This window comes from Elephantulus edwardii, unplaced genomic scaffold (assembly GCF_000299155.1).
Source record: "Elephantulus edwardii isolate Elephantulus edwardi_28Jun2011 unplaced genomic scaffold, EleEdw1.0 scaffold00200, whole genome shotgun sequence".
Taxonomy (NCBI): domain Eukaryota; kingdom Metazoa; phylum Chordata; class Mammalia; order Macroscelidea; family Macroscelididae; genus Elephantulus; species Elephantulus edwardii.
This window is the reverse complement of record NW_006399950.1, coordinates 2,418,277-2,444,004: the sequence shown is the minus strand read 5'-3', so window position 1 is coordinate 2,444,004 and position 25,728 is coordinate 2,418,277. Positions and strand designations below refer to the sequence as shown.

The 25,728-nt window shown below is 51.9% G+C and overlaps 1 protein-coding gene across 3 annotated transcripts in view; it reads left to right on the top strand.

Moving 5' to 3' along the window:
* Positions 1–25,728, top strand: part of ITPR1 (inositol 1,4,5-trisphosphate receptor, type 1) — a 321,128-nt gene that overhangs the window by 164,406 nt on the left and 130,994 nt on the right. For 2 of the 3 annotated variants that reach the window (XM_006897081.1, XM_006897080.1), the window contains 8 exons: positions 215–415; positions 2,661–2,912; positions 4,470–4,595; positions 6,495–6,623; positions 9,912–10,032; positions 11,589–11,773; positions 15,674–15,822; positions 16,896–17,007. In XM_006897081.1, coding sequence (XP_006897143.1) covers positions 215–415; positions 2,661–2,912; positions 4,470–4,595; positions 6,495–6,623; positions 9,912–10,032; positions 11,589–11,773; positions 15,674–15,822; positions 16,896–17,007 — 1,275 coding nt within the window. Of the gene's footprint in view, positions 1–214; positions 416–2,660; positions 2,913–4,469; positions 4,596–6,494; positions 6,624–9,911; positions 10,033–11,588; positions 11,774–15,673; positions 15,823–16,895; positions 17,008–24,760; positions 24,794–25,728 lie in introns of all 3 variants that reach the window. The other variant, XM_006897079.1, reaches the window with a different exon arrangement.

The window sequence follows — 25,728 nt, the reverse complement described above, 5'->3', positions numbered from 1 at the left end:
GGATACACTGTGTCCACGTGAATGAATGACACAGGTGCGATGGAGCGGATACATTGTGTCCACGTTCAGGCAGTACTGTTTCGGTGGTTGGAGTCTCTCCGGGTGGTTGTGCCGCAGGGAGGCCTGGCTTCTGACGGGCCTTGGGTGAGTCTCTCACTGCCTCTCCCGTCTGTGTCCAGTGCTCTGACCCGCCTCTGCTCTTGTCCCTGGACAGATCCTGGAGGCCGTCACGATGCAGCACATCTTCATGAACAATTTCCAGCTGTGCAGCGAGATCAATGAGAGGGTCGTCCAGCACTTTGTCCACTGCATTGAGACGCACGGCCGGAACGTCCAGTACATCAAGTTCTTGCAGACGATTGTCAAAGCAGAGGGGAAGTTCATTAAGAAGTGCCAGGACATGGTGATGGCCGAGGTGACAGCTCTATGCTCTTCTCTCCCTTCCTGTTACAACTTGGGTGCAGGTTAGCTCATCCTAACGGCATGGGGGGAATTCTCCCCACGAACCACATGCAGAGGCAGGAATCCGTCACGTGTGAATGAGTCTCGTGACCTTGGATCTAGGCAGGAGTCTGAAGGGCTTGTTTGTCGTTATCTGCTGATTTATGTGAAGGAAATAGGGTTGAATTATTCTGAGAGGGAGAAGAAAACAAGAACAGCAAACCAGCAGGATGAGAGTGAGGCCAGGGAGCTGGTCACTCCCTCCCGGGTTACAGGGCCTTCCCTCAGCTGTGCCCCAGGTTCAACAGGGAGGAAGAACATTGCCCAGCTGAGAGGAGAAATGAGAGTTTTGGGAAAGGCTGCTGGTCCCTCAGGGAGAGTTGAGCCCACTGGCTTGTCTCTGACCTGCCGTGTCTCTGACCTGCCGAGTCTCTGATCTGCCGTGTGTCTGACCTGCCGTGTGTCTGACCTGCCGTGTCTCTGACCTGCCGAGTCTCTGACCTGCCGTGTCTCTGACCTGCCGTGTCTCTGACCAGGGAGCCCACGCTGCCTCAGTGCGTGGCTTTCTGTGTGCGCTCTATCCGATTCGCCCAGTGTCTAATGAAGAGAAGACTCGAGTGAATCCAATCCACGCTGGTATGACAGACCTTCCTGTGCACATGGTTCTAAGAAAAGATTTGATTTTAAAGGGAACCATTGCTGTCAGGTCACCGTCCTCCTGATGACCCATGTGTGTCATAGTCAACTGGCCCCATTGCTTTCTCGATGGCAGCTTCATGTTTTAAGGCATCACCAGGCCTTTTATTCATGATGCTTCTGGGTGGACTTGAACTTCCCACCTTTTGATTAGTAGCCAAACTTGTTAACCATTTGCACCAGCCAGGAGCTCTCCGTGGAACAGAAACCCGTCTTAGCAGCCCTGTAACTGCCTAGGGTCCCGGGCCGGCACTGTTCCCTGACCTCACTTGCACTCAGCGACACAGCGTATTAGCTGTCAGTAGAAAGCGGGGAATGAGAGCCAGGTAGCAGTGCTCGCTCACCTTCCCTGAGGATGACACAGGGTCAGGCACAGGGCCCGCTGTGCGGAGGGCCACTTGTGGGCCGCGCTCGACAAGGCCCCATACTCAAGGGTCTGCCCCAGGCACTTTTACATAACAATGTCATTTCCCTGCCAACTCTGTAAGGAACTTTGGTAGCTCAGCAGTGGACGGCTAACCAGAAGATCAGTGGTTTGAGTCCACCAGCTGCTCCGCAGGAGAAGGCGAGGCCGCCTGCTTCTTGCAGAGCTCTCAGCCTGGCTGACCCTGCTGGGCAGTTCCGCCGTCACACAGGCTCCCCAAGGCCCCGGGCCCACCCAGTGCTGTGCCTTTGGGGCTCTGGCAGGTCTGTGCAGTAGGGATTGATTGTCCTTGACCCTGTTTGGAAAGATGAGGAAAGGCCAGGTTAGAGAATCTTCTAGAGTCTTTGTCGTTACAGCTCGTGAAGGTTGGTGGATAGTAACTATACCGCTGCCTGTATTGCTCTGTGGCCTCACTCCAGTGACTGCTGGCCAGTGTATGTCAGACCATCTGGATCTCACACAGTTCATTTCTTCCTAAACGGATTCATAGGAACGCCCAGCCGTGAGGCATCCTCTGCTCAGAAAGGCTGCTGCCTTACTCTGAGAACTGGGCTTGCTTTTAAGGGGATGGCTTGTGAGCAGAGACCTGAGGCAGTGTGAGAGAGTTGGACAGGGGTTCTTCGTAAGCCTGGAAAGAAGACGGGGCTTGTTAAAATGCTGTAAATGGCTAACCGCTGACCACTAACCTGAATGTCAGTGGTTCATATCTACCCAGTGGACCCACAGAAGAGAGGCCTGGTTATCAGTGCCCCTAAAACTGAGAGCTAGGCAGCAGGAGGCCATTCAGCTGACGGCTGGGTTGGGATTAAGTGTTGTTAGGTGGTGACCACAGCCCACAGCGACTGTGAACGTCTGGACCTGGCCCTCTCCCGTCCCGTCCTGTCCTCGCAATCTCAGATGTTCAAGCGCACTGTTACTCTCACGGTGCCAGTCCGGCTTCCTCCAACCCTCTCCTTTCCCAGCACGCTGTCCTTCTGCAGGAAGCAGCCCCTCCCGAGAGCAGGGCCAGAGTCTGTGAACGAGCTCTGAGAGGGGGAGGCAGAGCTCTCGCCCCCACCCCGCGGGCGTGGGACCTGACAAGAGCTGCCCTTTCCCACAGCTGGTCAACTCGGGAGAGGACGTCCTCGTGTTTTACAACGACCGGGCCTCCTTCCAGACCCTCATCCAGATGATGCGGTCAGAACGGGACCGCATGGATGAGAACAGCCCCCTCATGTACCACATCCACCTGGTGGAGCTGCTGGCCGTGTGCACTGAGGGCAAGAACGTGTACACGGAGATCAAGTGCAACTCGCTGCTGCCACTGGATGACATCGTGCGCGTGGTGACCCACGAGGACTGCGTCCCCGAGGTGAGCCGAGCGCACGCTGGAGCACACGTCTGCGGTGCAGCCAGGTTTCCCGCGCCGAGGCAGGTGCCTTGAGTGTCAGTCTGCTTGAAGGGGATGTGGGGCACGTCGGTCTTTTCTTTCTTCCCCTGTAAGATGAGCTGGCAATGTTGCAGTTCTCAGAAATGAGAGAGTGGGTGGAGGTGTAGCTCCTGTGACTGGAGGAATTCCCTCTGTGAGCTTCGTCTTTGGCAGGAAGCTCTTTAAGGTGAGCCATAATTACTGTGGGAATGTCACATCTGCAGATGTCAGTAAGAAATCAAGATCAGTTACATTCTACCATCTAGAGAAAGTGCCTGTTCAGTTCTCTAGGTCTACTTTAAAAATATTTTATTGTGTTGAAATATAACAAAAAGCTTGCCATTTTGACTATTAAATTAAAACTCAGTCATGTTAAGTCCACTCGCCATCTTGTGGTTCTGTCCCGGCTGTCCATTCCTGGTTTGACCTCGCCCCAAACAAGCCCGCTGCCTCTCAAGCAGTTAGCGCCTTGCTCTCTCCTCTCCTGACCCTCCGTTCATCAGTAATAGGCTTTTTCCATTAGTCTGGTTTTGACATTTCATCTAAGGGCTCGTGTGTGTTCTCTGTCTCTCTGTCTTTCTCTGCCTGTGTGTGTGTGTGTGTGTAAGAGTGTAAGAGAGAGAGCGATGCCATGCTTGTCTTTTGTTTCTGTCTTCTTTGATGGAGTGTGATATTTTCAAAGTTTACTCATGTATCACATGCAACTGAATTTCATGCCTTCCCATGATGAGTAAGCAGCCCCGTGGTGTGTCAGGCTGGTAATGGAAAGGTTGGTGGTTCAGATCCACCAGCTGCAGTGTTCTTCTGTTAAGATTGACCTGACCACATGAAGGACTGGTCACTATGGGCCGGACCTGACTGGACAGTCATTAATTGTTACACTTTGAAAGTAAATTTCTTTGGGCTTCTTTTTCTCTGACTTACGCATATTGTTTAATAGAAAAATATGGGTCTTATAGCATTTTATTCTTATATATTTTAAAATAGTTGTGTGTACTTGAAACATTTAGTATGTAACTGTAAAGAGTAACTACCCTGTTGGGTCAGTAGTTCTGACTCAGAATTGCCCCCTTGTCTCCCTGAGTCGAGGTCTTTCTGGGGGCAGACAGTTTCTCCATTCTCCTGCATTTTGGGGGGGGTAGAGGCACAGCAAATACCTTCTTTTGATTAATGTTGTTTAACTTTTTTAATAATGTTTTCACGAACATGAATCTTTCGTGTTGCTAACTGTGGCATCATTTCCTCTCTGAGGGGTCTCAGTGGGGATTTTCCCCATTGATTGGTTTTGGTTTTCTCCTGTTCTCTACTTTCGGGGCATAAAAGGATTATCTTTATGAACTTTGTGTTTTTGTACTCTGTCATTGCTTACTGGGACCATCACAAAGTCATGGGAATGAAGGTGGCAGGACAAAGTAGACTCACCTTCTGATCGCCCTTCTCGCTGTGGGCACGAGGACCACATCCACAGTCCCCTCTGTGAGCGCGGCTTCTCTGTTCCAGGTTAAGATCGCCTACATTAACTTCCTGAACCACTGCTACGTGGACACTGAGGTGGAGATGAAGGAGATCTACACCAGCAACCACATGTGGAAGCTCTTCGAGAATTTCCTTGTGGACATCTGCAGGGTGAGGAGGCCGTGTGTGGGGGTGGGTGTGTGAGTGTGTGAGCACATACAGACTCTGTGGACATCTGCAGGGGTGAGGAGTGAGGGGGCCGTGTGCGGGGGTGGGTGTGTGAGTGTGTGAGCACATACAGACTCTGTGGACATCTGCAGGGTGAGGAGGTAGAGTGGGTGTGCGGGTGTGCGTGCAGACACTCAACATCTGCCGGGTGAGGCAGCATGTGTGCGTGTGGATGTGGGTGTGCGGGTGTGCACAGACAGGTACCCTGGACATATACAGGGTGAGGCAGCGTGTGGGGGTGTGGGGGTGCAGGTGTGCACGCATGGATGCCCTGGACATCTGCAAGGTGAGGAATGAGGAGGCAGAGTGTGCGTGGGTTTGTGTGTGTGGGTGAGCACGAGAGAGTGAGAGAGAGGAGAGTGTGTGTGTGTGTGTGTGCGTGCGTGCGTGTGTGTGTGTGTGTACACTCACACATATACCCTGGACACCTGCAGGGTGAGGCTCTCTGGATCTGAGGGCACAGCTGTGGGCTAAAATGACTGTGGAACCTTCACTCTGGTTGCTGTCACCTTCTCATCTCTGTCTACTCTTTGCTTGTAGAGAGGGAAGACTGGTTATCTCTGGTTTTCCCTTCACCCCTGAGATGAGGTTGATTTGTGAGTGATGACCTGGGACATCCTGACATCAGAGCAGGATGATTTTATTTTCCCTAATGACCTGTCCTGTCTCTGAAGGGCCCTCTCTGGGACTTGAGTGTTCACATCCTACAGTCTTCACGCTGGGCACTATGATATGCTTCACTCCTTGTCGTTAGCATTCCCTGGTCTGGTTGAGTCTTCATGGCCCTAAATTGGTTTTACACTTGAACTTGGTGTTCACTCTGAAGGCACCCGGTGGTCAAGCTGGGAAGGAGGCAGGCCACAGGTTCTTCAGAGAATAATTATGAGGGACACCTTACTCAGAAACAGTGTCATGTTAAACGAGAAAAGGTCTTTGTGAGACTTAGTTCACTCAGCATAATGCTATCCAGTCTCTCCCAAATTAGGTAGTATTTTTCAAAATTGTTGCTCCTGAGTGCTACATAGTATTCCATTGTGTGAATGTACCATACTTACTCAATCCATTCATTTGTGGTTAGACATCTGGGCTGTTTCCATGTTTTTGGGATGGTGAATAATGCTGCTATGAACATTGGTGTACAAATCTCCATTTGTGTCTCAGTTCTAATTTCTTTGGAGTATATTCCTAGTAGTGGAATAGCCGGGGGCGGGGTGCGGGGAAGATACAGGGTGTATGTCCAATTGTAATCTTCCTGTAAGCAAGCAGTATTGACTAGAATACAGCTGCAATCTCAGTGTTCCACTGACCTCAAAACTTGTAAGTCATTCGGAATCCCCAGGTCTGTTGTTTTTCCTAATCACATGTTAGTAAAGTCTTTAATTGAATGGAATAGTATTGTGAGATTGTGGAGCCTGACTGAGGTGATTGGTTCCCGTGATTACACTGATGGGCAGCCCTCTGCCTAGGGCGGGTGAATGCGGCCTAGAGCAGATGAACGGCTCAACCAGCAGAGAGCCTTACTTTTAGGGTACAGTTAAAACTTGTGTATTTCCCTTGCTTCTTATCACCCCTTGGATAATTAGACATGCTACATGTGGGTAGGGAGTCAGGAGCAATGGCCTCTAGGTCCAGTACCAGTGTTGATGCTTTCTGACCCCTCAGCTGTGGTCTGATGGGATGTGTTTCTCTTTTTCCTTGACTTCTTTTATTGTCTCATGACAGACACACTGACCTGTATGCCTTACCTTGCACTAAGGGTGGTCAGCGGGAAGTCATGAATTTCTCGTTTGTGCCCGATGTGGAAGTTTCAGTGTCATCTTTAAAACATCCAATGCCTTCCAGGCCTGTAACAACACGAGTGACAGGAAGCATGCGGACTCCGTCTTGGAGAAATACGTGACTGAAATCGTCATGAGTATTGTCACCACCTTCTTCAGCTCGCCCTTCTCCGACCAGAGCACCACTCTGCAGGTAAGTGGAAATGTGCAGCAGGACTGCCGGAGATCGCCACCAGGTGGGGCTCCAGGCCTCCAGACAGGATCCTCCCTGTGCTCGGGCCTCTCCGGGGGCCTGGCGACAGACGTCCACTAGTACGTTCCTACACTGGATGTTTCTAAGAGCCTTCTGTTTTCTCCTTACAGTATACTCACGTTATTATTAGTATTCACTTTGTTCTTGCCCATTCTTCCCTCTAACCAAATTCAGTGCCTTCAAGTAGATTCCGATTCATGGTGTTCCCGGAGGGTGGGGATTCCCTCAGAGAGATCCCTTAGAGAGACCCTGTAGGATGGGGATTCTGACAGAGCTCCTACAGGACAGATGTTCCCTTAGAGAGATCCCGGAGGGTGGGGGTTCCCTTAGAGAGGTCTTGGAGGATGCTGACTGATAGTGATCCTGTCCTTCAGGATGGGGATTCTGACTGACAGAGACCGTACAGGACAGATGTTCCCTTAGAGAGATCGCAGAGGGTGGGGGTTCCGTCTGACGGCCATCCTGTAGACAGCAGAACTGGAGCACCTGCCCCATCTGCTCCCACAGGACGGCTGGTGGGTTAGATCTGCTGACGTCCTGGTCAGCGCCCAGCGCTTTAGCACCAGGGCTCGTGGAGAGGCCATGCCCTCTCGCAGGTGTGACTTGTTAGCTTTGGCAGGTCTCTCTTGTGGCCGAGAGTTCATCAGAACTGCAGTTGTGAGGCGTTTGCTGTGACGTGGGTCACTGCACTGTATAGCTCCCGATGCCGTGTTCATGTGGAACCCAGCCCTGGTTCTGGAGCCCGTCACCGGACTAGCCTTTGCCGGTCGTGTTCTTTAGCCTCATTACTTGGGAACTTTGGGCCGTGGCTCCAGAAGGCGGTTCTGTTACTTTCATCCGCCCGGGAAAGCCCTCTGCTCTGGTGGTGTGTGCTGCTGTCCGTCAGTGTGGCAGTGTCCTGCAGGACGTGTGCACTGCTGCAGGGACGCTGGAGTTGGCCTCCTGGGGTTAGAAGAGGTGCACTGACCATCCCTGTCAGGAAGGAGACAGCCCGGGCCGGCAGGAGGCCTGAGGAGCTGCTTTCAGAGGAACACAGAGTTACTGCAGGTTCTGCAAGAGCACAAGTGTCCGTCAACCTGATACTCACGCTGCCTGGTGTCTGGTCCCGCTGTGCTCCAGGAATACACAGGTGTCCCGAGGCCTGGAGTGGCCTTTGAACTCAGCATGTGATCCCCATTTTGCAGCTGGACAAACTAAGGCTCAGGGAGATTCACTGTCCCGCGGCCAGCAGAGCCATGGCTGTGATGTGGACCCTGTTCTGTCTGCCTCTGAAGCCTGACTGGGGAGACACTTGGCCAGGCGCACAACAGCACACGGTGTTTTCCTTGGGACTGAGAATCAGTTTCTAGGGGGGCAGTTCCACTAGCGTGGCGTACCCCTACGATGCTGCCGCTGGAGTCAGTCCCAAACCCGGAGTGTTAGTGCCTAAGCTGGAGTGAGTGGCCAGGACGTGTGCTTGACCATTTCCATGACCATGACCATGACCATGCTGTTACCATGACCATTGTTACCATTACCGCCTTCACCAGAGCCGTCGGGAGGGCTGTGCTGGGTTGGCTGTGGGATCTACTGCTTGTAATGAAAGTGATGGTCACCATGGCGGTGCCCATTGTCCTCGAGACGGTCAGACCGTACCTCAGAGCCAGGCTGTCAGTGTGTCAGGTTAACAGGGCCCACTGAGAAGGCCCTTGTGGTTTGGTGGTCTGTCTTGATGAAAGGTGTTCCGTCTATCTTGATGTGAGGTGTTCCATCTTGATGTGCATCTCCCCTTCGTCTCGTCCCTTGTCCTGAGCCTGTGTGACCCAGCTAGCAAGCAAGCAGTGCCAGATAACGGGGTCTTGGTTGTAAGGTGCAAGGACACATAAAGCCTACGTTGTCCACACGCTTTCGAGGACAAACTCAAAGTTATCTTTTTAGGTTTCTGGAGGGATTGGAGAGCTTGAGTTTGGTTGCTGCATTTAGAGCCAATGACTGAATGTCCAAAGGTGGCTGGGAACACGGGACAGAGGAAGGAGGAAAAAGAGGTTTGGAGACTTGAAAGCTGAGTGGAGCCCACGCCTGCTCTGTGACCTTGGGAAGATCACTGAACTTCGGAACAGGCGTTCCGGAGCTGTCAAGGGCTGTCACTCACTGACCAAGGCCTTAGGCCGACTCCCTGGCTCCTGAGTGCCTGTCCTAGTTAGCCACACAGTTTGTTGCCCTGGCCTGGAGCCCAGGACAGAGAGTCCTTCTTGAAGGCAGCAGGGGGATCCTGGTTCCTCAGCGAATTTGGTGGGATGTGAACGTGGTGGGAGTTGTGGCCGTGCACTGTGAGGTCAGCTTGCTTTGTTGCTGACTTGTGACTCATCTCGGATTCTTCAGCCTTGCAGGGCCCTGTGCTTCATGCCTGACATGACAGGAACTCCTTTGTCAGAGAATTATTGCTGAGGTTTACATGTCAGGGATCTGGCATGTGGTACACACTTAACAAATGACAATCAACAGACAGTGTTCATAGGCAGAGTTCGAGCACTCCTACTTTGAAATGAGGACGCGTTTCTGTGGTCACAGAAGGGAATAAATCTGACCAAGTGGTTGCCTTCGGAATCTGCGTCCATGGTAAGAAGTGAACACCGCACTGGCTTCTCCATCTGAGACCTGTGCTTTGGCCAAGGTCCACTTTTAATCCAATTTTGCTGAAGAAAATTGTAGATTCCACTCCTTGTCTCTGTGCTCCTGGAGAGTGGATTTTATATATTGCATGACGCTGGAGCTGGGAGGGCAGTTCTCTGTCCTTGTCACAGTGCTCACAGCCAGCTCTGGTTGGGAATCCTAGATGCCGCTGGACAAGGATCCCTGTCCTCAGCCTGTAACCCCACTGTTCCTCCTTGTGCTAACACTTGATGGATCATGTGACTAGGTTTGAAGTGGTCCTGAGTTTCTCTTCCTCCCTCAGTGACCCCTGAAATCTAGCTCTTCACCAGCAGCCCCCTTCCACTCTCGAGGAGTTGAGTCAGGGTGGAGGGTACAGGTCCTTGATGTGTGGTGACCTGAGCTCTCACAGACCCGACACCCAGGATGGAGGGCACAGGTCCCGAGCGCCTGTGACCCGGGCTCTCTGACGTGTGGTGACCCGGGCTCTCTGATGTGTGGTGTCCCGGGCTCTCTGATGTGTGGTGTCCCGGGCTCTCTGACGTGTGGTGACCCAGGCCCTCTCTGACCTCTGGTGACCCAGACTCTCTCTTGCAGACCCGCCAGCCTGTCTTCGTGCAGCTTCTGCAGGGCGTATTCCGGGTTTACCACTGTAACTGGCTCATGCCCAGTCAGAAGGCGTCTGTGGAGAGCTGCATCCGGGTGCTGTCCGATGTGGGTAAGAGGGTGCTGGCTTTGAGCCCAGCGTGGTGGACGTACAGTGCCCATGGATAGGGAGTCACCTGAAAGGGAAGCTGGGCAGAGACAGAGCCAGAAGGGACCGGATCCCCAGGGACGTCTATTAGCCACTCAGCCAGCATTTCCCTGACAGGGGCCCTTGGGAAGGTCGTGCTCGGGGATTCGCTTGTTTATCCACGAATGTGTTTAGTCCAAGCACTGTGATGAGGAAGGCTCCCTGCAGCACAGCACCTGGCGGTGCCCCAACCACCCCTCGCTCTGCTCACACCCAGTCTGTCCGTGTGAACGGCCCCTTCCTGCTCTGCACACACCTGGTCTGTCCGTGTGAACGGCCTCTTCTCATTCTGCTCACACCTGGTCTGTCTGTGTGAACGGCCTCTTCTCATTCTGCTCACACCCAGTCTGTCCGTGTGAACGGCCCCTTCCTGCTCTGCACACACCCGGTCTGTCCGTGTGAACGGCCCCTTCCCGCTCTGCTCACACCCGGTCTGTCCATGTGAACGGCCTCTTCTCATTCTGCTCACACCCGGTCTGTCTGTGTACACGGCCCGTTCCCGCTCTGCTCACACGCGGTCTGTCCGTGTGAACGGCCTCTTCTCATTCTGCTCACACCCAGTCTGTCCGTGTGAACGGCCCCTTCCTGCTCTGCTCACAGCGGTCTGTCCATGTGAACGGCCTCTTCTCATTCTGCTCACACCCAGTCTGTCCGTGTGAACGGCCCCTTCCTGCTCTGCTCACACCCGGTCTGTCCGTGTGAACGGCCCCTTCCTGCTCTGCTCACACCCGGTCTGTCCATGTGAACGGCCTTTTCTCATTCTGCTCACACCCGGTCTGTCCGTGTGCACGGCCCCTTCCTGCTCTGCTCACACCCAGTCTGTCCGTGTGAACGGCCTCTTCTCATTCTGCTCACACCCAGTCTGTCCGTGTGCACGGCCCCTTCCTGCTCTGCTCACAGCGGTCTGTCCGTGTGAACGGCCTCTTCTCATTCTGCTCACACCTGGTCTGTCCGTGTACATGGCTCATCTCCCCCTCGGTCCCTCCACTCCTCCCACGTCTTCTGAGGCTGCATTGCTGGGAGTTAGGGAGGTTGAGCCTTCTCCACTCTGGCTTTTCCAAATGTGACCACTTTCCCCTCTAATAGCCCTCTGCGTGGTCATCTGTGGACACTAGCCATCTGTCATTGAAGACATGTATCCATAAAACAGCTGGTTCTGTGTAGCTGAGGAATAGAAGGGCCTAGGGTGCAAGGCTGGTGATCCCCTTTCTAGTCAGACCCTGAAAGCCCTGGGGGCCCTGAAAGCACCGGGGGCCCTGAAAGCACCGGGGGCCCTGGTGGTGTGGCTGCTTGTGTGGTCACGAGAATCAGTCTGCTCTGTAGTGGCTCATCTCACACGGGGCTGTCTCCAAGGATTCCCACTGGCAGCCTGTCCCTCCCTCCCCTTCCTCTGTAGCCCTCACCTCACACATGTCACACGTGGACCCCGTCCCCAAGGACCCACAGAGGCAGCCAGCTTCTTCCTCCCCTTCCTTGTGCAGCCAAGAGCCGGGCCATCGCCATCCCTGTGGACCTGGACAGCCAGGTCAACAACCTCTTCCTGAAGTCCCACAACATCGTGCAAAAGACGGCCCTGAACTGGCGACTGTCTGCCCGCAACGCCGCGCGCAGGGACTCGGTCCTGGCTGCCTCCAGGGATTACCGGAACATCATTGAGAGACTGCAGGTAATGGTGGTGCTGAGGGCCAGTGTGCACCTGGCACACAGGTGCCTCCCAGACATGGCAGTGTTTCCTGGAGCAGAGCGAGCCCGGGGCTGGCACGGGGAGGGGCAGTGGACAGTCAGCGTGGGTGGACAGTCAGTATAGGGTGGACAGTGGCATAGGGTGGACAGTTGGCTTGGGTGGATGGTCAGTGTGGGTGGACAATCAACACAGTGTGGACAGCATGTGTATTATGGACAGTGTGCATAGGGTGGACAGTCTATAGGATGGACAGCGTGTGTAGGATGGACAGTGTGTGCGTAGTATGGACAGTGTGCATAGGGTGGACAGTGTGTGTAGGGTGGACAGTGTGTGTAGGGTGGACAGTGTGTGTAGGGTGGACAGTGTGTGTAGGGTGGACAGTGTGTGGGGGATGGACAGTGTGTTTGGGGTGGACAGTGTGTTTGGGGTGGACAGTGTGTGTAGGGCAGACAGTGTGCATGGCCAGTCCCAGCAGACAGGTGCGTGGCCGGGAGTGGGAAGCAGCTGGGAGGGGCGGAGCTGGACAACAGTGGTCTTTAAGGTTGTTCGTGGGTTTGCATTGTCTTTATGGAGACATTTAGGGTTCACACTCAGGCATTCAGCCCCGATCAGGAGGTGAGGAATGTAAGACTGCCGGAGGGAAGAGCTTGGTATCCAAATGAGCCAAATGAAAATAGTGCTGGATTCCAGCCGGCTGTGTCCTTCCTTTCTCAGCACCCGCCCTGGTGGCTGTCCCTTCATGGAAGGGGAGGGCAGCAAGGACTAGAGGAGGTGGAGACTGACATCTGCCTTGATGAGTACACATCATTGATCAGTATCGACCTAAGTCCTGCCCAGCAGCACCCCTGGGTCACGCACAGGCAGTGCAGCCTCCACAGGTCTTTTGAGGAGCCTGGAGCAGTGAGTGAGAATTTGGTTTCAGGCCAGACTGCCGGGGTTCAAACCCTGGCCCCCTGTGTAGAAATGGTATAGCCCCAAGGATCTTGTGTAGCTCCTGGCCATCCGCACCCTAATCTGTAGGTGTCTTCACCGGCTGCTGTGATGAGTAAGAGTTGTGTGTTTTGGTTTTCTGTCTCTGTACAACAGGTCACCCTAGAACTTAATGTAAACCAGCAGCAAATACCTTTGTCTTTCCAGAGGTTGGCAGGCTGCGTGGTTACGGCCAGACGGTGGCTGGGGCCTCACCTTGAAACATCGTGCACGAGTTGGCCACTCTGGCTGGTTGTAGGTTGAGACTTCACCTGGTTAGTAAGGGGATCCTCTGTGACTGCGTGGCAGCTGAGCCCAGCGTGGGCATCGCTGGACAGAGAGAAGGGAAAGCCTTATCACAGAGCTGCAGTGGTCACATAGCATTTTCTGTTGTACTCTGTATTCAGGGCTGTCCCAGAGGCCCACTGAAGTTCCAGGGGAGGGGACAGGAACGGTGGGAGGAAGGTTATTGGGAGGGCGTGTGAGGGGTCTGCTGTGCTGGCCATCTGTGGAGAACGCAGCACACGCAACTTAGACCCGAGCCTGGCAGGCGCTTGGCCAACGTGGAGGATGGCTGCTGTGAGGCACCTTGTGAGGCATGTGATGACCCAGGCTGGTAGGGGCAGAGACCAGCAAGGACAGTTGATGTGCCCTTTGGTGCCAGGCGTGGCAGTGAGGTACAGAGGGGGGCTGACACAGAAATGCTCTCTGGCTGCATGGAGTCTGGAGTCCTGCAGAGGAGAGGCCATGATCACACATGGAGAAGACAGGAATACCCGGTGCCATGCTGAGAAGGGACCTGATTCCATCTCAGACTCCACTGTGAAACTTGACAGGAAGGACCCACAGGGCCCACAGACACAGCAGGGCCATGTAGTTGAGTGGTAGGATGCCCACCTGGACTCCAGGAGACCAGGGTTTGGTCTCCAGCCAGCGCCCCACCGGCCAGCGGAGATGCTAAGCACAGGATGGCACGTCCACTGGAAGCCGGGTGCTCGCAATGCTCCATCCCGTCGTGCCTGGTGCCTCCAGGAGTGGGGGCCACAGCACCCGACGGGAGGAAAGCATGAACGGGAACATTGTGTGGACAGATGGGGTGACTGGAGCCCCTGGCCTGGGGGAGGACAGGTCAGGCTCTGAACATGAGCCTTTCTCTCGCAGAAGGAGCGCTAAGTCAGGTCACTGGCCACCTCATGGCTCAGATCCTGACCCCGCTGTGCAGCTCCACGTGGGGTGGGCACTGGGGGCTCAGGGCAGCATTTGGTGCCTGGCAGCCCACCCTGAATGGTCTCTGCAGCCAGATGCCCTAGCTTAGAAGACTCTTGGATTGGTTAGGCGTGTTGAGTGAGATCAGACACACCGGTGGGCAGTGCTCTGGGTGAGGGTGTGGCTGGGGGCGTGGGGTCTGCATTGTCCAGCTGATGGCTGTCCTCATTCCTGCAGTTGCAGGGTTCCCCGGGGGACAGTGGCTGTCATATGTAAGCAGCATTCATGCACAGCCCAACCTCTCGCATAATGCCCTCCCCCCGCCCCCACTTAACACAGGCATCTTTCCTGCCCATTGCTTTGCCGTCTGTCTGTCAGCCCCTCTGATTGCCGGATGCCATGGATTTGACAACACAGTGCAAATCGGTTGCACTGTAAAGCTCAAATCATTCAGAAGATGCAGGATGTGGTGAGGTGCACCCGAGATGCTGGAGAACGACTTCTGCTGACAAAGCCTCTGCTGGGGGCCCCTGCAGGGGGGCTGCCAGTTAGCCTCCCCAGTGTTCTGGGAGTGGCCGGTCCCAGGAGGCCTTGCAGTGCACTGTCCGTGGTCTCGCAGGTCACCACTGCCCACCCCCCACATCAGTACCCGGTTTATTGTTTACTCATCGCAAGCATCAGTGAGGACTGCACTTAGTACCCAGATGGGTTAAATCAGAGATCGGGCACATTGTCTTCACACATTTGGTTTTCCAAATGGAAGATGAAGCCATGGCTCTGGCCTGTTACCTGAGAAATCTGGTCTCCCCTGAGGTGGGCGTGACTCACGGGGCCTTCTCCAGGCATGTCCCCTGCCTGGCTGAGCCCTCCTGCGTCCCCAACATGCTGGATTCTGTCCCCGTCTGGCACAGCGTGGCTTCCGCTAGGGCCACAGTCACCAAGCCGCAGAGGCGGCACGAGCATCTTTTGAGGACTTTCCCGTCTGTTCTCTGCCGTTTGCCCAGATGCGGTGTGTACTGTCGGTTCTGCTGCCTTTCACCTTCTCTCTGTTCTCCTTTCCTACAGCTGTGTGTTTGCATTTGGAGACCATCATGCTATCAGGGTACATGTATTTAGCATGTTGATACAGCATGTTCACTCATTTGTGTTCTCGTTTTTATTCGACTTTATTCTCTGAGAAACCCATGTTCATTGTGAGATAATTGCACACGACTGCTGAGTATTAATATATAGAAGGTACTTAGACTCACCTGTGATCCCACCACCCAGTGATAGTCATTATATCAGTAATAATTACTGCATAGTCTTTAAATATTGATATTCTTTATAAAAAAGAGGATCCTGTGGTCCATACCGTTGTTTGACCGTTTGGTTCCCTCATGCCACAGACATCTTTCCATAGTATTGAATCTGTCTTTTTGCTTCATATTTTAAAATGTGTGGAATGATCCCTCAAGTAGCATAAAATTGTTTTGAAAGAAGGGGTGGTGGGAATGTTGACTTTCTTCATTTTTTTTAACTTTGTGTTTTGCATCAGAGGCTAATGCTTCAAAGTAACCACTGGCCACCATCTAATACTTTGAGATGAATGCCAGCCGGTGTAGAGTTAGCCTAGCCTGGGCGTCATGCGGTAGGTCAGAGCGAGCCTTCCCAGCCGCCTGTCCCTCTCCTGCGGACGGGACGTTGACCAGACTGCTTCCGTTCCAGGACATCGTCTCTGCACTGGAGGACCGCCTCCGGCCCCTGGTGCAGGCGGAGCTGTCCGTGCTGGTGGATGTCCTCCACCGGCCAGAGCTCCTGTTCCCGGAGAACACAGATGCCAGGAGAAAATGTGAAAGCGGGGGCTTCATCTGCAAGTGAGTAGTTCCTCCTTGGGTGATGTGGTGGTTGGGCCGATGGCCAGGCCAGCCTTTCCCCCCACGATGGCCAGGCCAGTTCTTCACCCCACGATGACCCGGCCAGCCCTTCACCCCACGATGGCCAGGCCAGCCCTTCACCCCACGATGACCCGGCCAGCCCTTCACCCCATGATGACCCAGCCAGCCTTTGGCTCCAGGGAGGAAGCAGCCCTGATTTTGCCTTTGGTGGACGTGTGTTCTCCAGCCCTGGCCCAGCCTTCTCACAGTCATGTGTAGCCGAAATCACTCCAGCTGAGGCTTCCTTTCCGTGGCATTCCTGTTCATCCATTCCACGAGTTGTGCAGTGCACGTCCTGTGTGTCATGATGCAGACACACGCATGGCCTCAGCCCTCAGAGGGCTCGTGCCTACAAGGACCACATGATCTCTCCCTGACAGCTTTGTGGCCAGGAAGCTCCATTTTTTTTCACTGCCAGGTTGGTGGCTTGTCTGTCTCGCCCTGTCTGTCTGTGCCAGTGGTTTTTGCACATTTTGGACTCTTCTGGTGCAGTTTTAAGGAGCTGAGCTGCCAACATGAAGGTTCAGACCCACCAGCTGTTCTGGGAGAGGATGGGCAGTCCCCTCCTCCTTGTTATTTATAGCCTCTGAAAACCTCGGAGGGTCCGTTCTGGGTCAGTTCCACACAGCGGTTCACAACAGCAACAAGAAAGGTCCACAGTGTGGCTGAGGGACGATGTGTTTCTGCCCAGCTGCTGTCCTCAGCACGACGTTCACGCAGTGGCCCGTTGTAGCCACTTCTCAACAACCTTGAAGGTCATTGATGCACTTGGAAAAATGAGCAACTGAGTGGCCTGCCCTGTGAGCATTGCCTCTCTCGATCAGCAGGTGTCGCTGTTGGGGCGCAGTAGCAGCTTGGCTTCGGGCATTAGTGTCAATGTAGACAAGGAGGCCTTTAACCTGCGGATTTCAGTACATTTGTCTAATTGACTAAGATGCCCTAAGCCGTTTGTGTAGTTTTTAAAAAGGGTTCAGAGGGTTTCAAAGGTGTGACATCTGGTTTTCCTCACTCAGGCTAATAAAGCACACGAAACAGCTGCTGGAGGAGAATGAGGAGAAATTATGCATCAAAGTGCTGCAGACCCTCCGGGAGATGATGACGAAAGACAGAGGCTACGGGGAGAAGGTGGGCATTTCTCCTGGGAAGGCGCACGTGCTGACCCCTGCGGGAGGCTCACAGTGACCCCTGTAGAGGGTGTACGTGCTGACCCCCGCGGGAGGCGCACGTGCTGACCCATTCAAGTGTGTGGAGAGGGAGGCGGCGGTGCTGAATCCCCTTACCATACTTACTTACAGGCTGAGAGTTTAAAGTTAGGTCAAGAAAGCCTTTTATCCGGCCCCTAGAGATAACGAAATCTTATTAGCTGTGCTTTGAAAGTCAAATATGCATAGTCCCCCCTTAGAGGTGGCTGGCCACACAGTCTGAAAGTAGAGAAAGAGGAATAACAGGATTTTTCATTTCTTTAAATTCCTGGTGAAAAGACAAATGCCTCTTGTGGGGGAAAGCATGCACTCTACATTTTTGGTTCCAGGGAAGCATACCTGTGGGTTTACTTGCTTCTGCTTTCGGGTAAGACATTGCACAATCCCTCTTGTGCGTCCAGAAACTCCCTCCAGCTGTGACTGGAATCAAGGCAGGCTGACACGTACCACTGTAGTTGTGGTTGTGCAATGCACTCCTTTGTGACCTGGTGCCCCGACGGGTGTGCAGAGACCTCCCTGACACCTCAGGCTTGGTGGTAGCAAAAGAAACACTGTCCCACCACCCCACTGATGTGCTCCCAGCAAAGAAGTCACAGGCCTGCAATAGAGTGTTCAGCTTGAATCTCACAATTGTTCATTTGAACCTAATAATTACTCTGCAGTAACTCCTGAGTAGAGAGATACAGAGGTATTGTTGACTTAACCCTAACACCACCTCACAATGACACTTGAACAGTGAAATCACAGCTCTCTTGCCGCAGTGAATGTGACAAAGTCAGCCGAGACCCTGCTTTACCCAAGTGATCATCTGTTTTTATGAGTGTCAGAGCAATTTAGCCCTAGACATAAAGAAAAAACCAGAAAATGCACAGTTTTTATGGTAGTACGTTCTTATCACCAAATAACAAGGTTTTTTAAAGACACTTTGTTCATTTCAGTATATAAATAAAAAGATAAATGAATGTTGGCTAATTTAAAAAGTTACTTATGTAACTCAGTAGGAATTTTATGGAGTAACTATGCCAGCAAAGATTTGATTAATGTCAATAATACAAGCTAAATGTATTTAAAAGAGCAACTCAGGAACACAAAGTGAAATATTAAATGAAATATAAAACATCCTCAAATTAGATAACCAAAAGGGAAAAACCCATTCTGCATTTCTTTTTTTTTTTTTCATTCTGCATTTCTAAAACTGAAAAAAACTAAAAAATATTTAAGCCTCAAGATGCAATGTTGAAGAGTTCTATAAGCAAACTTGTTGTTGTTGTTATGTGCTGTCGAGTCGCCTGCGACTCATAGCGACCCTATGTACAACAGCCCTAAACTCCGCTCTGTCCTGTGCCAATCGCACTGTCTTTGACACTCCCATCCCAACTATCCCAGTCACTAAATCAGTCCACCTCATAGAGGGCCTTCCTCTCCTGGGCTGTCCCTCCACCCTCCCAAGCATGATGTCCCTCTCCAAGGACCGGTCTCTCCTCATAACATGTCCAAAGTAAGTTAGACGGAGCCTCGGAATCCTTGCCTCCAAGGAGCCACCTGGTTTAACCCTTTCCAAGACAAATCTGTTTGTTTTCCTAGCAGACACAATACTATTCTCCAGCACCACAGCTCAAAGGCATCAATTCTCCTTCTATCCTCCTTGGTCATTGTCCAACTCTCTGATGCATAACAGGTGATTGCAAAGACTATGGCCTGTATCAGACGCACCTTAGTCTCCATAGAGATACCATTGCTACTGACTAATAATGCAGGAGGCACCAGAGGATGATGGGACGACTGCACAGAGATACTGCACCAAAAAAGGGTTGGCCAGGACGCCTCCCTTATAGGAGGGAGCAGTGGTGCTGAAGAGCGAAGTCCTGGCTGCCCTGGAGTGGAGTGAGAGTGCTTCAGAAGCTGGTGGGACCCCAGTTGAGGTGTTTCAGTCAGCGGACGAAGCACTAGAAGCGCTCACTGGTCTGTACCACTAATTTGCAAGACTGCTCCCTTGGCAGCCAGCTAGAAGAAATTCGTATTTGTGCCCATTCCAAAGAAAGTCATTCCCAAAGCAGTGGAAATTCTTAGAGTATCTTTAATACTGCACACAAGTCGATTCTTCACGAAGATGATATAAAAACAGTGACAACAGCACCTGCGCTGAAGACCACCAGATACTCTGCCTGGCCTCAGGAGAGGCCACGGGACAGGGACACCTTTGCTGGTACTAAATGTATCTTGGCTGAAGACAGAATGCCAGAAAGCTTTTTACCCTGTGTTTCATTGTTTATGCAAAAACGTTTAACTAGGAATCTCATAACAAATTCTGTATAACCTATGAAAAATGGCGATTCCAGAACACTTAATTTTGCTCAGGCAGAACCTATACACAGACCAAGAGGCAACTGTTTGAACAGAACAAGGAGGTATTCTGTGGTTTCAAATCAGGAGAAGTGTGTTAGGATTGTATCTTTTCTCCATGCTGACTCTGCTGAGAAGCGTATGAGGCACAACGTAGCATTGGATCAGTGATGACACAGCCTTGCTTTCTGAAGGTGGAGAAGAGTTGATGTACTTACTGATGTAACTTGAAGGCTACGTAGTGTGGATGACACCTCAGGAAAAGCAAAACTTTGACTAAGAAAGCAAAAGCCTTCCTAACTGGACCAGTAAGTGATGTCATGATGTCTGGAGCAGACTGAAATCGTCAAAAGATACTATTTTGCTGGAATCTACCGTCAGTGTCCCATGAAAGCAACAGTTAATATTCCACTGGAAAAATCTGTCAAAGACCTCTTTACAGGGTTAAAAAAACAAAGGTGTCACTGTAAGGACTAAGGTGCAGCTGACCCAAGCCTTGGCACTCTTAATTACTTTGTAAGGGTGCAAATGTTAGACAGTGGATAAGAAGACCAAAGAATTGATGCATCTACGTCGCGCTGGCAAAGAACATTGCGTGTGCCCCAGAATGGGAAAATCAGTCTGCCTTGGAGGAAGTCTAGCTGAAGATTCCTTAGACATGAGCTTGGTGAGCCTGTCTCACATGCTCTGGATATGCCGTCAGGAGGGACCAGTCCCAGGCGCAATTATCATTCTTTGTAAAGTAGATTATCTGTGAAAAGCACAAGACCTTCACTGGCTGAACTGACAGAGTGACTGCACTCTGGGCTCAGACACAGCCTTGATTCTACCTATGTGCAGGACCGGACAAGGGTGGACACTGTAGTCCCCAGGCCGCGGTGGTGGGAGCTGACCCACACCAGCATGGACCTTGGTGCAGGTGAAGAGGAGAGGAGGAAGGGGCACGTAATGCACTGATGCAAACAAAGAGAACCATGATTTCTATAAAATCTTTCTTTCTCTTTAAGTGAGCCTTAACAATAGGTTAACTCTGACTCCAGAATAGAAATTAAGTCTCCTTCTAAAATATACCAAGAGGGCCTTAACCAGAGAGGCAGGGGCCCCTTTGAGCATAAAACCTGGATTTAAGATGTAAGAATCACCATTTTCTCTTCTTGAGAATAAGTCTCTTTCTAGAAAGGAGTGTTAAAGCAGACTTTGAGAAGGGTCATTTGCTCCGTGTTGATGGGTCGTTTTCTTGGTGTTGATCTCACACCCAGTAAGTATTACACATTAGTGCAGAAACATTCTTTCTTCTGTAAGCCTTCTATTTTCCCTCAAGACTTCTCTTTCTGAGCTGGAAAGTGACGATTTGGGCGTTTGTTTAGCCTCTGTTTCTAAACAGATGAGTGCTTGAGGGGCTCTCGGACTTCTGGGAAATCTGCCTCTGCAATCTCTTTCCCAGCCCCTACCACCGAGAGAACACTTTCCTAGAAATGCTCTAATCTTGCCTGTTGTAAAGTTTATGAAAATGACAGAGACAGGGCACTGGAGAGGGACAGCCAGAGGTCATTTTGAGAGACCTGCAATTGTTTCAAAAGCCTTCACTCAAGCCCCACTTTGGCTACTGAAGAAATTAGTCAAATCTCAATAGAGTGCCGTGCTGGAGAGATGGCTTGTCTTCCTAACCTGTGGGCGCGCTCTTCCTGAAAGTTAAAGTACCACCATCACATGTGAGACCTACCCTGTGACCCAGGAGGACGCTGAGTGACGTCCAGCTCTCCAGCCTAATGTACACACAGCGGTGGTCCCAGCCAACGCTTTGAGTCCTGCTAGTCAGGCTTCACAGGAGAGAAAGCAGCTTCTTTCTCCCTTCTGCACTTCGTGTTAACGACCCCTGTGCCATGGAGGCTTTGGAAGAGGACTTTGATGGTTGAATTGCTGTCCCCCTTTATCTAAAGCAAGCTGTGCAGGACAAGCCAGCCTCTTCAGCGTGGCAGTGACCCTGCACCCAGGAGGAAGCTGTCTCGGGCACGCAGTCGACCTGAACGGATAGAAGTGTGGTGTTCTTTGGGCCAAGGACACTGGGTGACGGTCCTGCATGTCCTCTTGGGTCACACCTCCCACAACTCATGTCTTGGCCGAGTCCAAGATTGTTCTGCTTCCCTGGACTCTGCCGAGTCTTCGCTGTCATGGAATCGGGTCGTGAGGACTTTCAGTCAGCATCTCACCCAGCCCCATCCCTGTGGCCAACAATGCAGAAGTGCCTTCCAGGTCACACTGGACATCAGGACTGACGAGATCGATGCTGCACCAGGACCACGTCTAGGCTGGATGTCAGGATTCCTGCACCCGGATGCAGGGTCTCCTCCAGCCTGCCCACAGCGGTGTCCACCTGGGGGGCACTCAGGTTTATTGTCCGCTTTTCTTTAGTCCTTCAGAGCAATGAAACAACAGGGCCTGTGCCCTTCCGTGCTTTTTCGTTCATCATTTCACATCTAGTGAACGGGAAAGCTGACAGTGTTCTTCAGTACCCAGCTCAGCACTGTTGGCGTTGTTGTGTCGGTCTGCTTGCCTGGGAGAGCGAGAAGGGCTCTGAGAACAGTCTTAGCAGCTGGCTGACAGGCCACAGAGTCACCCCCAGACAGAACTGCACCTTTGATTTACTTATTTTATACTGGCTTATTTACAAGTTCAAATACATTGTTTTTCACACTGGATCTTTCCCATTTCTTCATGCCTCCCACCACCCATCAAATTGGTTAATACCACCTCCCCCTCCACCCATCCTCAGTCCCTGCTACCTCCTCCCCCACTTGAGTCCTCATACTTGTTCAACAGTAATGGTCTCTTACAGTATTTGTCCCAAGTTAGGCAGTGAGTTTCAAAAAGCATTGCTCCTGTGTGCTGCATAGTATTCTCTTGTGTGAACGTACCAGAATTTCTCAGCCCATTTGATAGTGGTTGGACATTTGGACTGTTTCCATGTTCTTGCAATGGTGAATAACACTGCTATGAACATTGGTGTACAAGTCTCTGTGCCTCAGTTCCCATTTTCTCGAGGTATGTTCCAAGCAGTGGAGTAGCTGGGTCATATGGAATTTTACCTTTGAAATGTCATTTACACACAGTGGTTTCCTACAGTCCATCTAAAATAACAGTGATACGTGTGCTGGTCACTGTGTCAGGTCAGCCTGAGCTGGATATTCAGCACTGTTAACATTCTGTAACTGAGGAACAATTATATGTTAACATTTTATAATAGAGAAGCTCAGAGAGGCTCGGAAATGTGTCAGGGTCCCACGGCCAGAAATTCAGACGTGGGCCTGTGACATTCGCATTGCTGTTGAATCAGTTGTGACTCAGGGATTCTGTAGCACAGAGTAGAACTTGTGTAGAGTCCCCGAGGCTGCACTTGCCTGGAAGTGGCCCAGCTTGCCCGCCCCTGTGAGAGCTGAGCCCTTGAGCGCTGTGCATCCCGCTTCTCCCACACTGGCCAGGCATAGCCTGAGTCCTCTCTGCACATGGAGTGGACAGGCTAATGCCGTTGCAATCCTAAAAGCCTCCTTCCAGGGCCAGCCTTGTAAGCTTCAGTGGTGAGCCCGAGAGCTGGCCGTCCATAGCTGGTCTCTGTCACCATTGGGGCTTCTCGTTCAACTGAAGACATTCCCCAGTGGCCACTAAATGACTTTTAAAGTTTGGACTGTCCAACGTCATCCAAAGACCGTAGCTTTCTTTAGGGAGTCTCCGCGGATGGTGTGGACTCCGGGCCACGGTGCTGTTCAGCCAAAGGCTGTCCCCTCTTTGGTGGGTCCCACCCATGGGCGATTCCAAGGGTGAATGGGAGCCCCTCCCCCCGTACAGCTGCGGAAATCACTGGAGGCCCAGGTAGGAGTGAGTGGCAGCTCCGTGGCAGTGACTCTGATGGTCTGCTGGAAGGCTGCTGGTTCAGTGGTTTGGAAGTGACTCTTAACCACACAGTAGTGCATGGAGGAACATTCTGGCAATCATTTTTTGTAAAGATTACACCCAGGAAACCCCCTTGTGGCTGTTCAATCTGCTCAGTAGCAACACTTTTTTTTTTACTGTAGGTTTCCTATCAAGCAGCTGTTGTTGTTGTTATGTGCCATTGAGTCATCTACAACTCATAGTGACCCCTGTATAACAGCTCTGAAGCCTGCCCTGTCCTGAGCCAGTCTCACTGACTCCGACTCACCTACCCCCATTGCCCCAGTTACTGTATCAATCCATCCCATCCGGGATCTTCCTCTCCTGCGCTGTCCCCCTGCCCTTCCGAGCATGATGTCCTTCTCCAAGGATCAGAGTCTCCTGGCCACGTGCCCAAAGTATGTGAGACAGAGCTTCAAAATCCTAGCCTCCAGGGAGGAACTTGGTTTCATCCTCTCCAAGACAGACCTGTTTGTTTTCTTGGCATTATTACCTTAAGTTATTAGTTAAAGAGAAGCTTTGGGATGAGATTCAGAGGTTAAAAATTAGCACAACAGGAAAATTAGAATTTCTTTAAAATCCAAGTCAAGTAGTTTTTAATTTCGTGCAGCTCTGCAGTCCCTGATGATTACGCATGCCTCTGTCCAGGAGAGGACCAATGTTTCCTCCAGTGACTTTAAACTGGCAAAAAGGGCTGCGTATTGATGAGGCGCACTAAAACTCCGCCGAGGCTCTTCATCTCTCTACACCAGTGTAATTGTGACAGTTCTTTGCTGTTTTGGATGGCAGTGCCCAGTGCCCCATGGTGGCCTGTGAGTGTGCCCAGTGGACACAGGCTCCTGGTCAGGGTGTGACTCCCTTTGGTCACCAGCAGCCGTGGGGCTCCGAGCTGCTTGGCTCAGAGGCAGCGTCACGAGTTGGACCAGCTTGGTGGCATGCCACAAGAACAGTCATCTCGCAGGGGTTGGTCTTTCTAATCTGAAGTTGCAGCTGCTTCCGATTTAGTCCTGCTGAAGGGTACTCTGTTTCTGACCACCGTGTGGAATCGTAAAACAAGGTGACAGGAAGGTTTCGTTTCTCAGCTCAGTCAGCCCTGCTCTAGCGCTGGAGTGTTTCCCACCCTCTTCTGAAAAAGACCCTTGGGCCGGCTCGGCTGAGCGTGGGGACTCATGCCAGGAGAGTCCGAGCTTGCAGGGCTCGACCCTTGGTGCCTGGCATGTGGTCCCCTGCCCACTGAGCAGTGTCACCACGCACAGTAGTGGCGCACAGAATGCTTCTGTCCCTTGGGGAAATGGTCACTATCAGAGCTTCAGCCTGAACGAGTCATGATCCCAGCATGGAAGCACTCTCACACGGTGCCCAGCTTCTCTCTCTAACTGTGCCCTCTTCTCTCTCTTCTCTTCCAGCTGATTTCCATTGATGAATTGGATAACGCGGAGGTTCTCAGTTTGCTTTTTCTTACTGTCTCATGCTGGTGTGCTCATCACGGTCTCCCTCTTGGCCCTGTGCCCTGTCCTCTGGCCCCACGTGTCTGGCGTTTGACGTTGTCCGTGTGCCTTCTGGGAGTCCTGTCTGTGTTAGCAGTTCCATGGGTGTGTTTGCCATTTGTCCTTTGAGATCCCATCTGAGGCTAGATAAGATTTCAGTCATTGTCGAGAATCTCAACTGAATTTGTGGTTGGTGCTAGTCTTAGCTCGGAAATGAAGCTTGGGTATCATCAAGGAGAGTTTTCTGTCTGTGAAGCATCGGACATGGAGAAGGAAAGCAGGGCACTGGTCCGGCCCTCCAGGCACAGGATGCTGCGGTGCTTTTGCTGCCCTGGAAGAACGTGTTGAGTGTGAGGGGTCAGGTGAACCCTCAAGGATCCAGAGTGAGAGTTGAGAAGTCAAGCCGCAGACGTGCCCTCGGGATTGAGAATGAGGTCTATCCCTGGCTTCTCTTCTGGAAATCTATCTGTAGATCCAGAAATGGAAACACAATACCACGGTTTCTGTTGTAGCTCAAGTTAGCTTAACCTATCTAGACTGGAACCAGAGACTCACGGGAGGAATTTTGTGTGGAGTTTAGAGCCTCTTTTCCCTTTTGTGACTTTTTCCAGTGTTGCTCACCACACTGTTAGGATGCAGCACATGCTTAGGTAAATGATTCCGGGGAAAAGCCCTGTTTTAGTGTAAGTGTATTAATACAGAGCATGTGTATTAATGAACTAATGCACATAATTGAGAGTGCGAAATTGTTTAATTTTTCAGGTTGAACACACTGGAAACCTTCTACTTGAGTGGCTAAGATGACTTTTCTGGTCTGCTGCCTTGTCGGATGGACCAGCTGATAAGGCCCCGCTCGGGGTGAGAACTCAGTGGTGCAGTATGTAGGG